General features: G+C 45.6%; 1 protein-coding gene across 1 annotated transcript; it reads right to left on the bottom strand.

The window, feature by feature from the left end:
• Nucleotides 1-1073: 1073 nt before the first annotated feature.
• slc9a3r1 (SLC9A3 regulator 1) lies at nt 1074-12849 on the bottom strand. Its single transcript, NM_001006750.1, has 7 exons — nt 12534-12849; nt 8776-8811; nt 7853-8014; nt 6879-7032; nt 2731-2771; nt 2552-2647; nt 1074-1750 (listed from the first exon to the last, which is right to left on the bottom strand). Exons 1-7 carry the CDS (start codon nt 12828-12830, stop codon nt 1574-1576), a joined length of 963 nt encoding a protein of 320 aa, NP_001006751.1. The 5' UTR covers nt 12831-12849; the 3' UTR covers nt 1074-1573.
• Between the last annotated feature and the right edge of the window lie 988 nt (nt 12850-13837).

Here is a 13837-nt window from a genome sequence, read left to right as displayed (position 1 = left end):
AAACTCTAGATTTACAGGTTCACAGAACGAATCCGCTCCCATGCACTAAGCCTAAATCTGCAAGTGTCTGTGTACTAGGAATGCCAGGGCCTATTTTGAATCCTAGTCTAGACCTGCTGCTGACCAATTCCAGCATAGCAACCACAGAGTAAGGCTAGACCTTGGGGGAGAGTAAAGGAACATGACTTGTACAACTACATTTCTGCTAGCCAAACCCAGACTGGCAATCTGTGGGTTCAGGCAAATGCCAGAGGGGCTGCTGTAAGGTGCCATAGACACTCACTATTTATTGGGCTGGGGGGGGGGGCTGTTTGGGCCTCTGGGTACTTGGAATGCCAGGACCCAGGCCCAGACTGGCAATCTGTGGGTTCAAGCAAATGCCAGAGGGGCTGCTGTAAGGTGCCATAGTCACTATTTATTGGGCTGGGGGGGCTGTTTGTGCCTCTGGGTACTTGGAATGCCAGGACCCAGGCCCAGACTGGCAATCTGTGGGTTCAGGCAAATGCCAGAGGGGCTGCTGTAAGGTGCCATAGACAGTCACTATTTATTGGGCTGGGGGGGCTGTTTGGGCCTCTATGTACCTGAAATGCCAGGGCCTATTTTGACTCCCATTCCAGGCCTGCTGCTGGGCATCAGGGAATCACAGCATTAATCAGGTTAGTAGAGGGAGCCAACATAACATCTCCACGAGGTTAAACCACCAGGGGTGCTAGTACATTGGGACAAACTGCTACCTTAGTAGTGATAAAAACTGCAACAGCCCAGGTACTGCATCTGATTACCCAAGTACCCTTTCACCCAACTGTATGCTTGCCCGTAGGCACAAGGGATTCATGGGTAATGAGATGCAATATGGCATTCTACAAGGAAATACCCAGAGAGTCAGTGTGATTTTTATGACATGCCAGATCCAGGGAAAACATTAGCAGTTGGACCCCTAGGGGCACCCTGCCAGTGGTTAAGCCTATTACATCCACAACACCTGGGCGGATAATATGCAGCTGCTGGACAGGTGCGGCTTTCTCCTTTGGCTATAAAGTGACTTCTCACAACAAACAAGACAACAGACAGGGTTAAAAGTCGAGAAATCTGTATTTAGCTAAATAGCAAAATATTTTGTTATAACCTTCACAAAAATGTTATTAGAAAACAAACCTCCGACCGAAGTCATAGGAAAAAAAATAGTGGAAATTCAGTAGGACCACGAGAGTTTCTGAAATGAAGTTTCTATTCATGAATTAAACCGGCTCAGCTAGAACGACAGCCCCCCCCGAAGCGCCACTGACGCAGAGCATGTGACCATACACCTTGGCGCACAAGGCGGTGGCGTACAGTCCCACGGTATTCAGGTCACATGTTATGGGGCTGCACAGGAGATAGACCAGGACGGACTCTAGCCAGAGATACGGGTATTAACAATCCAGCTGACAATGGCCGACTAAATGCCCTTCACAGGACAGGAAGTGCGTGGTGCTGCCGCAGGAAAGGAATGCGGGACAGGAAGAGGCTGCTGGGAGAAGCCACAGAATGGTTAAGGTGCGCAGCTACGGAGCAGCTCTTCTTATCCCCCTTCTCACAGGCTGCTGAACACTTCTTTCTTTTTGCTCCAGTCCATAGATGGCGCTTTTTTCTGTGAGCGCTTCTGGTGGGCTCGCTCTTTGGCCAGTGCCAGCGACATGTTCAGGTCAAGGACGGGCTCTGTGGGGGAAGTGGCGTCTGAGGCAGGCGCGGGGGTATTTTCTGAGCTGTCCTGAATGAGAGAGACCAAGTATACGAGATCAAATACATTGCTGATTCCATGGTAAAGTAGTACTGACTGCTGGGCAAATGTGCTAAATAATGCACTAAACATGGCTGCTCCAGAACAAAGTTGCTTATTACTAATGTTTTGCCCTGGGCCCAATCTTCTGTCCAGAATTTGATCAAGCCCAATAAGCTTAAAATAATGCACTAGTAGCAGAAAAGTTACGTAAAGGGGTTGAGAACCGCTGCTCTACATCATATAAACAGTTAAATCAACCTGTGGGGTCAGGACCCCTTTAGAGGCCGAACAACCCTTTCACAGGGGTCGCCTAAGACCATCGGAAAACACATAATTCCTATGGTCTTAGGAATAATTTTATGGTTGGGGGGGTCACCACAACATGAGGCACGGCATTAGGAAGGTTGAGAACCACTGAGGTAGAGTCGAATATCTATGATGATTTGTTTAGCAGCTCTCCAGTTTGGATTTTCAGTAGTTATCCGTTGCTAGGGTATGAATAACCTTAGCAACCAAAAAGTGGTTTGAATGAGAGACTGGTATATAAACAGGAGAGGACCTGAATAGAAAAATAAGTCATAAAAATTAAGGAAATTGTAAGCTCAAAGAGCTGCTGGGGTCGGTTTAAGACCTTTAAGTTGGAAAGTCAAGAAGAAAGCAAACAAATACATATTGGATCTCAGTGTAAAAAGCCACTGGCCATGCCAAAATATTGTTGCTCAGCCTCAAGCTTATTTACCAACACAGGGGTACGGGGAACGCCATTATTATCAAGCATTCAAGGAATACCTTTTGTGCTTCCAGTTTTGGGGTGACCATATCCGGCGCGGGCTCTGGAGAAGACAGAGGGGACTCTGGGTGAATCTGTTCTTCTGAGTTATTAAGCTGCGATAGGAAAAAGTTAAATAAGTGAAATCTTATTTTTACTTGAAACTTATAATAAATTGAACTATGAATAAAGCACATACCTTCTCCAGGCCACCATTGGCAAGCTTTTCTGGTAAGGGGCCTGTGAAACAGAACAAATTGGGATTTTAGTGGTCAGAATAAAAATAAATCCCATTTACCAAGCATTCAGTTTCTTTGTATCGTACATACCTTTAGGGTGAAGACACACAGAGCTACTAGTAGCAGCTTAATGTCGTGGCTACTAAAACAGACAACGCTGATCATTTACTGATAATTGTCTATACATGTGTTTTAGCAGAGGCAATTCTCAGTATTGTCTATGGCAGGGGATTTTCTGGAGTTTAGTAGCCGTGACAAGTAGCTGCTACTAAGTAGCCCAGTGTGTATTCACCCTTAAGCACTGCAGGAAATGACTAGCCAGGCTGAGGTTTTAATATTAGGAGTTGTGATGTGCACCAAACCCTACAACTCAAAACCCAGCTGACCCAGCGCTCTGACATCAGAGGGGTGGGTATATACATGACAATGGGGCACTGGGGAGGGACAGCCATGAGTAAATAAACTAGCGTAAGGGGGGGGGGGGGGGTGTGGAACCTTAGGGTGTGGATGGGGCTGCTGGAAAATTGCTGCACTGGGTTGGCCCATGCAGCATCAATATAATACATAAGTATGGGATCTGGGAACCTGTTATCCAGAAGGAAGTCAATCCATTTTAAGCAAATAATTCTAAACATTTTTTTGCAATAATAAAAAAAAAAAAAAAAAGTACAGGTATGGGGCCTGTTATCCAGAATGCTCAGGACCCAGGGCTTTCCGGATAAGGGATCTTTCCGTAATTTGCATCTCCATCTTTTAGCCTCCAATAAGGATTGATTATATCTTAATTGGGATCAATTACAAGGTACTATTTTATTATTACAGAGAAAAGGGGATCATTTAACCATTAAATAAACCCAATAGGGCTGTTCTGCCCCCAATAAGGGGTAATTATATCTTAGTTGGGATCAAGTACAGGTACTGTTTTATTATTACAGAGAAAAGGGAATCATTTAACCATTAAATAAACCCAATAGGGCTGTTCTGCCCCAATAAGGGGTAATTATATCTTAGTTGGGATCAAGTACAGGTACTGTTTTATTATTACAGAGAAAAGGGAATCATTTAACCATTAAATAAACCCAATAGGGCTGTTCTGCCCCCAATAAGGGGTAATTATATCTTAGTTGGGATCAAGTACAGGTTATAGAACTCCTTGGTAACCTAGAATATCCTTATACATTACAAAAGAGGGTACTGCAGAGAAAGCACCCCCCCACAGTTGCAGGGTACTGGATACAATACATCGGCCAAGTTTCTGAGAAGGAGATTATAGCTAAAACCTACAAAAACAGCAGGATAGAATGACTGAATTTAAAGGTTAAAAAGATCCCCTGAATGAAGGCTTAGCTATTTTCCCTTTGGATGTAATTAAGGCTCGGGAAGGCAACACCAGTTCAAACATAGCCTTTGTACTGTGTGAGCCTTACACAAGCACGGGTCAGCCGGTGCACAAACTAGCCCTACATCACACTCAACCAAGCAATACGTTTACACTGTCGCCTGCGACATAAACATAAATACCCAATAAACATTGAGTCGGGTTTGAGAAGGGAAGCGAGAGCGCTGCACACTGGAAGTGTAAGCAGATTGTTGTTGTATAAAGAGGCACCGGGGAAACAGTCTCCAATCCTTCCAGCACCCAGCGGGAACTGGGCCAAGCCCGAGAGTTTATACTAATCGTCTGTGTGTTTACTTTGAGTTCTCAGGCTGGATTTGTGTCCCTGGAGACACTAAACAAAAGCATACAGAGGAGAGTTAATGAAGTCTCTGGATATTTAAAAACGAGGGGGGGGCACTTCGGTAGGGGTTCCATAGCCGCTAATTTCATGTCTTAAGTCTGGAATGTAAGTGTGGACATTGTGACCACCACCGACTGGGGCTTAGGAACATTCTAGCAGGGTTTTTTAGCCCAAAAACATAGGGGCAAGCGGAAACTGCAACCCTATTTGGGTCACACAGACTGACAATCTATGGGTACAGGCAAATGCCATAGACAGTCACTATTTATTGGGCTGGGGGGGGGGGGGCTGTTTGGGCCTCTGGGTACTGGGAATGCCAGGGCCCAGGCCCAGACTGGCAATCTCTGGGTTCAGGCAAATGCCAGAGGGGCTGCTGTAAGGTGCCATAGTCACTATTTATTGGGCTGGGGGGGGGGGGGGCTGTTTGGGCCTCTGGGTACTTGGAATGCCAGGACCCAGGCCCAGACTGGCAATCTGTGGGTTCAGGCAAATGCCAGAGGGGCTGCTATAAGGTGCCATAGACAGTCACTATTTATTGAGCTGGGGGGGCTGTTTGGGCCTCTGGGTACTTGGAATCCTTGGGCCTATTTTGACTCCGTTTGGGCCTGCGTGCAACTGAATGCACTAATACACTGAAGTGATACTTCTAGAATGTCGATTAAACCCCCCCCCACTTCCTTATCTTAAAACCCTTAAGACTTACAATTACCCACATCCCCAATGTGCTACACTGTACAAGTATGAAATTCATGGTGAAATCCCAAACTCCCGGGCAGCTCATTTCAGCTTCTAAATCCATAGCACACAAGAATGTAATCCTGTTCAGTGTCACATGTTACGGACAAAGGATTATTGGAAATGTCAACACAATGAAATAACCAGAGTTATTAGAGCCTTAGTGGCCATGCAGGCACAGATCTGATTGGGCACGCTGGCCGATTTCAACCTTACTGGGCAGCCTTTTATTCAGTGGCTGCTTTGATGGACCATCTTGTGATCCTTCTCATACTGCAGTTGGTCTTTCTGAACAGAATTCTGATTAAACAGAAGGCTGACTAGGCATTATGCCCATCTGTGTGTATGGCCAGATCAGACAATTTCCAGCCATTTATTCCAGTCAGCTATACCCTTTAACAGATTACAATATAATTCAGATAAGGTGCCAGCCATCTTACGATTCAGTGCCAGGCCTAACTATAAGAGCGCCAAGGCAACTCCCGGAAGTTCACCAGTCCTCCCCACCAGTTAATTGTAATGTGTATTGTCACCTTATGATCTTCAGTTGCAGGAAGAATTGTTCATTTTCTCCAACGTTAAGAGCTGAACTGTCAGATATGCAGGTAGAAATAATAATTCTACCCTTATCTGGCATTTCAGCATTAACTTTTGCCAATGTCTGGCCACCTTCAAAAGGTGCCCAGTCAAAATTTCCCATCCTGTCCATAGTCAAGACTACGGATATCCAAGGATTTTGCCGACATCGGTCACCTCGACAGATGCACGCACAGGAATCCTATGCGATTACCGAAAAGCCAAAACTAGGGGCAGCCAGGCAGAATGTATGTGCCCAGTGCCTCTGCCCACCCTTGCGCCTAGGCACATGCCTCTTCTACCTACCCCAAGTTATGGGCAGGAATCCAGACAAGCCTAAACTAGGAGAAGGCAAGCAGAAGAGGTATGTGCCATTTGGAGGAACCCCAACTACTCAGCCAAACCAAACCTAAGAAAGTTATGTAGGTGTAAAGCTACAATTCTTAGCTTGCAATGTGCAAATTAGAGCTCTGCATTCATCCAGATCTATTGCAGAGTCTGTTTGGCTGAACCCAAAAGTTATGGATGTGGTGCATCCCTACTTCAAAGCTTCCGCGGCGGATACCGCCGATCCGAATAGGCACAATTAAGCATATAAACCACGGCTCGTGCAGACTTTATGGCAATGTTTTTACTGAAGATGTATAGAATAAAGGTAACAAACGCCTATAACAAAAAACTGTTTGTCCTTTAAGATGGACAGCACCAAGGAGTGATGGGAAAGGAGCATGATTATATAAGAAGGGGGAGGGTGAAACCACTAAGATAATTAGCGTGATTAGGATTATTCTCAAGGTTTCCACAGCAACCCTTTGTTGGCAGTAATGCCATAAAAAGCAATGATACAGAGAGAAGTAATCCCTTTGACATAATGGCAATCCTATTGAAAGATAGTTTGCTGTGCAGCATTACTGAGAAGGAATAGGTACTGTAAATCCCACAGCCCTCCCCTGTTCCACCTGTTAGGCAGAAAGCTGTGTTGGTGCAATCTATATAATCTGGTTAACGAGATTGCAGAGGCGGGTGAGGAAAAGACACAAGCAATATAGGTTACTCGCCTGTCAGATGCTGTTTTCCCGGAACCACATTGCACTCCTTGAAGTAGGAATCTGCCTCTGGGTCCAAGACAAGCAAGGAAGTCTCGTCTCCCCCTGCCTTGATGGCAGCCACCACATCGCCATGCTGTTTCCCAATCACATTTAAGCCATTAACCTGCGAGAGATACAAAGACCACCACAATAACAATGCAAGTTTATGCTGACCCGAGAAATTTCAAAATAATTAAATCGCCAGGTCCTGGTTAGAGACTTTCAACTGCTGCCATATTGCAGTGACATCACTTCCTAAATGCTACTGGCAGCCAATACCATAACAGTGCTTTTTAGCCTTGGTTCTCCAATACATGATCAAGGGTTAAACCAACATGATCAAAATTATTACCTATTAGATAACGCTTGACTGAAACTCCCAGCACCTTTTACCATCAAATGGAAGCATAAAAGTTTCAATAGACTTGAAGGTTGAAGAAGCCTGCAGATTATATTTTTAAAAAAATGCCAGTACCTCAGATCAAAGGTAGTTATGCTGGGTAAACGTATCAGTTATATAAAAAATATAATGCTTAGAAAACTGCCGTCACCTTCTGTTTTAACTCTTCTCCCCCCCCCCCGAACCATGAAGTACAGTACAAATAGCCCCACCTACTATTAAGGCATGACAAGCTAAAAGCAGAAATAGAAAGGAAGGGGGTCTTTAAACTATTTTAATTCCCTAGGGCAGGGATCAAAAATCTTTTTTTTACTGTAAAAAGTGTTTGTGAGCCACACTAGCCTGAAAAAAAGTACTTTGGAGATGCTGAAGGACTGTAATTGGCTATTTGGTAGCTCCGTGGAGACTGCAGGCCTGTAGGGGGCCTCTCAGAGCAACATCAAAGGGGGTGCTGAGCAAAGTGTCGAGCCACTGGTTGGGGGATCACTGCCCTGGGGGTACCACTATGTCCGGAACCCCATGCTACCACTAGTGTGGCTCATACCTCTACAATGCGATCCTTGGGTAGAAGCCCTGCAAGTTCTGCTGGTGAGTCGGGATCCACCGCTCGTACAAACTGCCCTGGGTGAACCTTGTCACTGTGCAGGTTGAATCCGAAACCACTTGGTCCTTTCTTTATGGTGCAGAGTCGGGGTCGCAGCTCCTTCTGAGAGACACAAGGGTAAGATATCAGTCACAGTGCTTTAGTTTTATAATGAGAGGTAGAACTCATCCCTCACATCTCCAGAACTGTGGGCCCCCACACCAGCCCCAGTAGGCAAAGAACAGGTTACTAGCAATAAGTTAGCTGCTTCCGCCTTCCCCCAGCATGCCTCGACACGACAAATCTTCTCTCCTTCCCTCTGCCCAACTCAGTTGGCATAAAATTGGCACATGAAGACTTCTAAAGCCCCAGCCAAAAGCGGTCAAAAGGGAGTGCCAAAGTAAGGGGGGGGGGGTAGATGAAAGTGCAAGCAGGACACGAAGTCTGTATAAAAACAGAAAGGCTACAATTGTCTGAGTCCACACTGCGAAAGTAAAATGAGCATCCAGCAATGCGACTTAGTTCTACATATGAACCGAGTCGACCCCCCCATGCTGCACACAATGCACTCTTGCAGGGGAGGGGGGACCTCAGCTGAGAGTTCGTTAGCAGCTTGGCAGGGAAACAAGAGGAAGTGAGGAGGCCGCAGCGAGAGTGACATGCGGGGGGGCAAGTAGAAGAAGTTCACACAGTAATGTACCAAACACCAGACAAACCTTCCTCATTCCCAATATATGGTCAGATTTGTCCAAATACCCCCAGCCGCAACTTCATTCTGGTAGCAAACTTGCCATCTATCCAGCGAGGGGCCAACAGGATGGGGAAGGGGGAATAAATCATTAATTGTAGCCTTTTGCATAGTCGGGCACTATAGTGGTACTTACCCTATCCAGGACAGGGGTGGGTTGCTTCTCAGTTGCCTAGTACAGGGGAAGAGAAAAAGAAAAATCAGAGCCATATATACATAAACATGCAGTATGCCATCCATATTGCCCCTTTATAATAATCACTGATATTGACTGGTTAGAAACGTTGCACTCATTGGGGTAACTACTATGCAGCAGGCCCCATAAATGCAGGAGGGCCCCAGACTACTTAGTACCCCACATTTATCCTCTGCAGTCTCTCGTGCCTCCAGCGATCATCCACCTTCCCTCTAGCCTTCCGACTGGCCAACTGCCAACTGGGAGAAGGCGGCATGATCAACACAGCGGGGTCATTACTCAGTGTGGTGGGGGGGGGGCAGCTAAAGCCCTGTTACATATGAAATATTGGCATGCGTCTCAGTGTGCAAAATAATCCATGACAGAGCCAGGAGAGTATTTATATATACTATTTAATGCTCCATTTCACACCCCTAGACCCCAGTATAGCCTACTGGATGAGAAAGGAACACGTTCAAGCAGGGAAGAAACTGGTGTGAAAGTGGTGGTTTTAACAGACCTTTTCTCAAGCCAACACCTCTCTAGAGCAGAACGTTAGCTGTACAGCTACACAAAATCATTGCACAACTTTGCAAAAAGGTACAATTTGTTGTCAGGTGCCAAGGTTTGGTTTATTTCAGAAAAGGGCAATGAGTAAGTGGGGCCCCTGAGACTTTTAGAACCCACTGAGTGAAACTCAATGACCTTTGCAGCCAAGGGTTCTCTTACCATTACCTTCCATATGATATGACACTATGGCACTGCCAAGGCTCTCCCTGGCATGGCTTGTATAGACTGCCAGAAAAATGCTTTTATTACAAGTGTCAGTTGTGACTGCCACTTGGAACAAGGTGACAGTCTTAACTACCTAGTGTGGGTCTTTATACTGAGCCGAGTAACCACAGTGGTCATGCTCACTCTGCATGTCACTGCCTAAAGACAGAGAATATGGTCTAGATCCGGGGTTCCCAACCTTTCTTACTCATGAGCCACAGTCAAATGGAAAAAGACTTGGGGAGCAACCAAGCACCATAAAAGTTCATGGAGGTGCCAAATAAGGGCTGTGATTGGCTATTAGGGGCCTCTATGCACCCTATCAGCTTACAGGGGCTTTATTTGGTAGGAAATCTTATTTTTATTTCAACCAAAACTTGCCCCCAAGTCAGGAATTCAAAAATAACTCCCTGGTTTGGGGGCACTGAGAGCAACACCCAAGGGGTTGGGGAGCAACATGTTGCCCCAAGCCACTGGTTGGGGATCATTGGTCTAGATAAAGTGGGCATTACTCAGAAACATATGTCAGTTCTACTTGGAGGAGGAGGGGGGGGGTTCTGATTGGTACATAGGCTGGTAATTGATGCCAATCCAGGATAATGGCACAGCTCCACCACCACCAACACATAGGGTACTATATACCCTTCTCTATAGAAAGAATTAAATACCCAAGTCTAGGATTCATGCCAGGCAACTGAGGCACTCAGGTACCCAGCTGAAGCTGCCACACCAGACTGGAGCGGTGCCATGCCAGGGCTGTCTTTAGTGCTGGCAAGGCCCAGGGGCAAAAAGCTTGTTGAGCTGCAACTGACTTTGTATCTAGAATAGTTGTGCCGAGACAGCCGAGCCTCTGTTATAAAGTCCCTTCCTAGAAGCCTTTCCTGGAACTTATACCCTGTGGGGTCCCGATTACTCTCTGGCCCATAGTTTGCTTCCCACTAATGACAGCGGCATCCATCATCAGCTTGGCTGCCGTGTGTGGCCGATCCACTAAACGGAGAATAGCGTACCCCCAATTGTAAATTATAAGGATATTAAAAGTTAAAGAGATCCATATAAGGCAGGTGTCCCAAACCTTTTTTACCTGTGAGCCACATTCAAATGTAAAAAGACTTGGGGAGCAACACGAGCATGAAACCTGTTCCTAGGGGTGCCAAATAAGGGCTGTGATTGGCTATTTGGTAGCCCCTATATGGACTGGCAGCTTACAGGAGGCTCTGTTTGGCAGTACACCTGTTTTTTATGCCTCCAAAACTTGCCCCCAAGCCAGGAATTCAAAAATAAGCCCCTGTTTGAAGGCCACTGGGAGCAACATCCAAGGGGTTGGGGAGCAACAAGTTGCCCCTGAGCCACTGGTTGAGGATCACTGATATAAGGACATGAGGTCAATGGTTGTTGGCATTCCATGACCAGTCTAAAACCACAAGGCGTTCTATTGGTCATGGAACAAATGGTGACTTCTAATATCATATTATATAATAGTGGTACGGTTTTTATAGACACAGTGAGTCATATGACAAATTACATCATTAAAATTAAAGATAACTGATGACATCACTATGCACCACGTAGAAGAACCCATTTTACAGGAAATCATGGCTCTTTGATTATATCTTTATAATTTACAGTTTGATCACTCCCCTATGGGATCCTTATAAACGGTGCCTAGTGATGTCATCAGTTATAATCAGAGCTCAGTGATGTAATTTCTGTCACACAAATCACTAAAACTTGGATATTATAATAAAGTGCCCCCTGTTGTAAAATATGAGGATATTACAAGTCAGCCTTCAGCTCATGCTTTTATATAGTAAAGGAACTCCTCTGTGACTTATAATATCCTTATATTTTACAATAGGGGGGTACATTATTCACTATATATTATAAGGAACTCCTCTGTGACTTATAATATCCCTATATGTTCCAATAGGGGGTACATTATTCACTATATATTATAAGGAACCCCTCTGTGACTTATAAAATCCCTATATGTTACAATAGGGGGCACTTTATTCACTATATATTATAAGGAACCCCTCTGTGACTTATAAAATCCCTATATGTTACAATAGGGGGTACTTTATTCACTATATAAGGAACTCCTCTGTGACTTATAATATCCCTATATGTTACAATAGGGGGCACTTTATTCACTATATATTATAAGGAACCCCTCTGTGACTTATAAAATCCCTATATGTTACAATAGGGGGTACTTTATTCACTATATAAGGAACTCCTCTGTGACTTATAATATCCCTATATGTTCCAATAGGGGGTACATTATTCACTATATATTATAAGGAACCCCTCTGTGACTTATAAAATCCCTATATGTTACAATAGGGGGTACTTTATTCACCATATATTATAAGGAACCCCTCTGTGACTTATAATATCCCTATGTTACAATAGGGGGGACTTTATTCACTATATATTATAAGGAACCCCTCTGTGACTTATAATATCCCTATATGTTACAATAGGGGGTACTTTATTCACTATATATTATAAGGAACTCCTCAGGGGCTTATAAAATCCATATATGTTACAATAGGGGGTACTTTATTCACTATATATTATAAGGAACTCCTCAGGGACTTATAATATCCCTATATGTTACAATAGGGGGTACTTTAGTCACTATATATTATAAGGAACTCCTCTCTGACTTATAATATCCTTATATTTTACAATAGGGGGTACATTATCCACTATGCAAACACAAGTTCAGCATTAGAAACTCTAGCAAGAGCAGTATATACCCTGGCACTGCATGGCATCACTTAGCAGGGGTAGGATACTACGTATAAAGCCAGCAAACTGCCCCGACCCCCCCATACTGAAGGGGAAGCTATTATCAGCAGGACTCCAGTAGGCAAGTCATGTGACCAGGTGCAGTGGGCTCGCCAGGCTGCCCCCATAATTCGCTCTGAGCCGAGTACCTTGTTTTCTTCTTTAGGGGAGCTGGGGGCCACCTCCTCCTCTACTCCCTGTACCTCCAAGGTGAGTTTCTCAGTCGCTGCCCGGATTTTGCTCACCACCTGCTGGTGCCCGAGTTCCCTCACATCCTCCCCGCACACCCGGATGAGCCGGTCCCCTGCCCTCAGTCCTGCTTTCTCAGCTGCTGAGCCAGGCTCCACCAGCCTCACATACTGGCCCGGCCGGGTCTTCTCACTGTGCAGATGAAACCCGTAGCCCGAATCCCCCTTTTCCAACACGCACACCCGCTCCGAAGCCATATCGAGCCGCTACTCTGCGCCTGACTGAACTCAGGCTCTGCCAGCTTATAGATTATATAGCGAAAGGGAGGGCGCGGCGGTGACAAATATGAGAGATGTCCAATAAGAGGGCGGGGACAGTATTGCCGAGGGACGTGATTGGAGGAGAAAGTTCAGAGAGAGGCGCGCCTATTCCAATGAGCTTACGCGGGATTCGGGCCCTCAGAGTAAAGTTTAATCAGTGCCGCCGAGTCATGTGACCCGGGGAATATAATACGGCCCATAGGCACAGGTGGCATCTTTACATGTCTGCTGTCAGTGAAACCACTTTAATGGGTCATTTGACATCCAAGCAGCATCTATAAACCTGTACATAGACTGACCCAACTGAGTATGACAGAACATAGAGTATTATTGCAGCACCTCAGGCAGCAGGGTGGAGCTGTGCCAGTGAGGGGAGGGGTGGGGGGGTTGATGATGGCAGCAGTGTTTATAATAGTGAGCAATTAGTGCATTCAGCATGGGGACTTTGCACTGGAGATTAATGAGCAGCTTGAGGCATCCAAAGAATGTGAGAGGAGGGAGCAGTACAACTCCCCAGTACCCTGGCATGCACCTGCCCCTCGCCTCATACAGCTCCTCAGGCACTGCCCCTCACTGAGGCTACCATTATTGTGCTGTTTAGCTCAGTGTTATTTGCTCACCGGGGTGCCATTCTAGAGAGCTGTGCATGACACAATATATATGCTGAATTCGGAAGCGGCAGAGGTGCGCACTGGGACCCCAGGGGCCCACCAGAGAACCTAAGACCATGGGCCCATTCTCCAAAATATCCTCCTTTCTTCACAACCATTTTATTCTCCTAGTCTGTTTTATTTACATGCTAGCATCTATTCTTCCATCTATTCCTTCTCTTTCTTCCCATTCAGAAATAGGGAATGACCATGAAACAGGCCAAATGGTCAGGAGCAGGAAGGCCCACTGACCCCTGGGCCCAGCGGGAGTTTTCCTGGTATCATGGTTGGCTG

The sequence above is a fragment of the Xenopus tropicalis genome, chromosome 10 (assembly GCF_000004195.4).
Source record: "Xenopus tropicalis strain Nigerian chromosome 10, UCB_Xtro_10.0, whole genome shotgun sequence".
Lineage (NCBI taxonomy): Eukaryota > Metazoa > Chordata > Amphibia > Anura > Pipidae > Xenopus > Xenopus tropicalis.
This window is presented reverse-complemented; position numbering and strand designations above follow the sequence as displayed.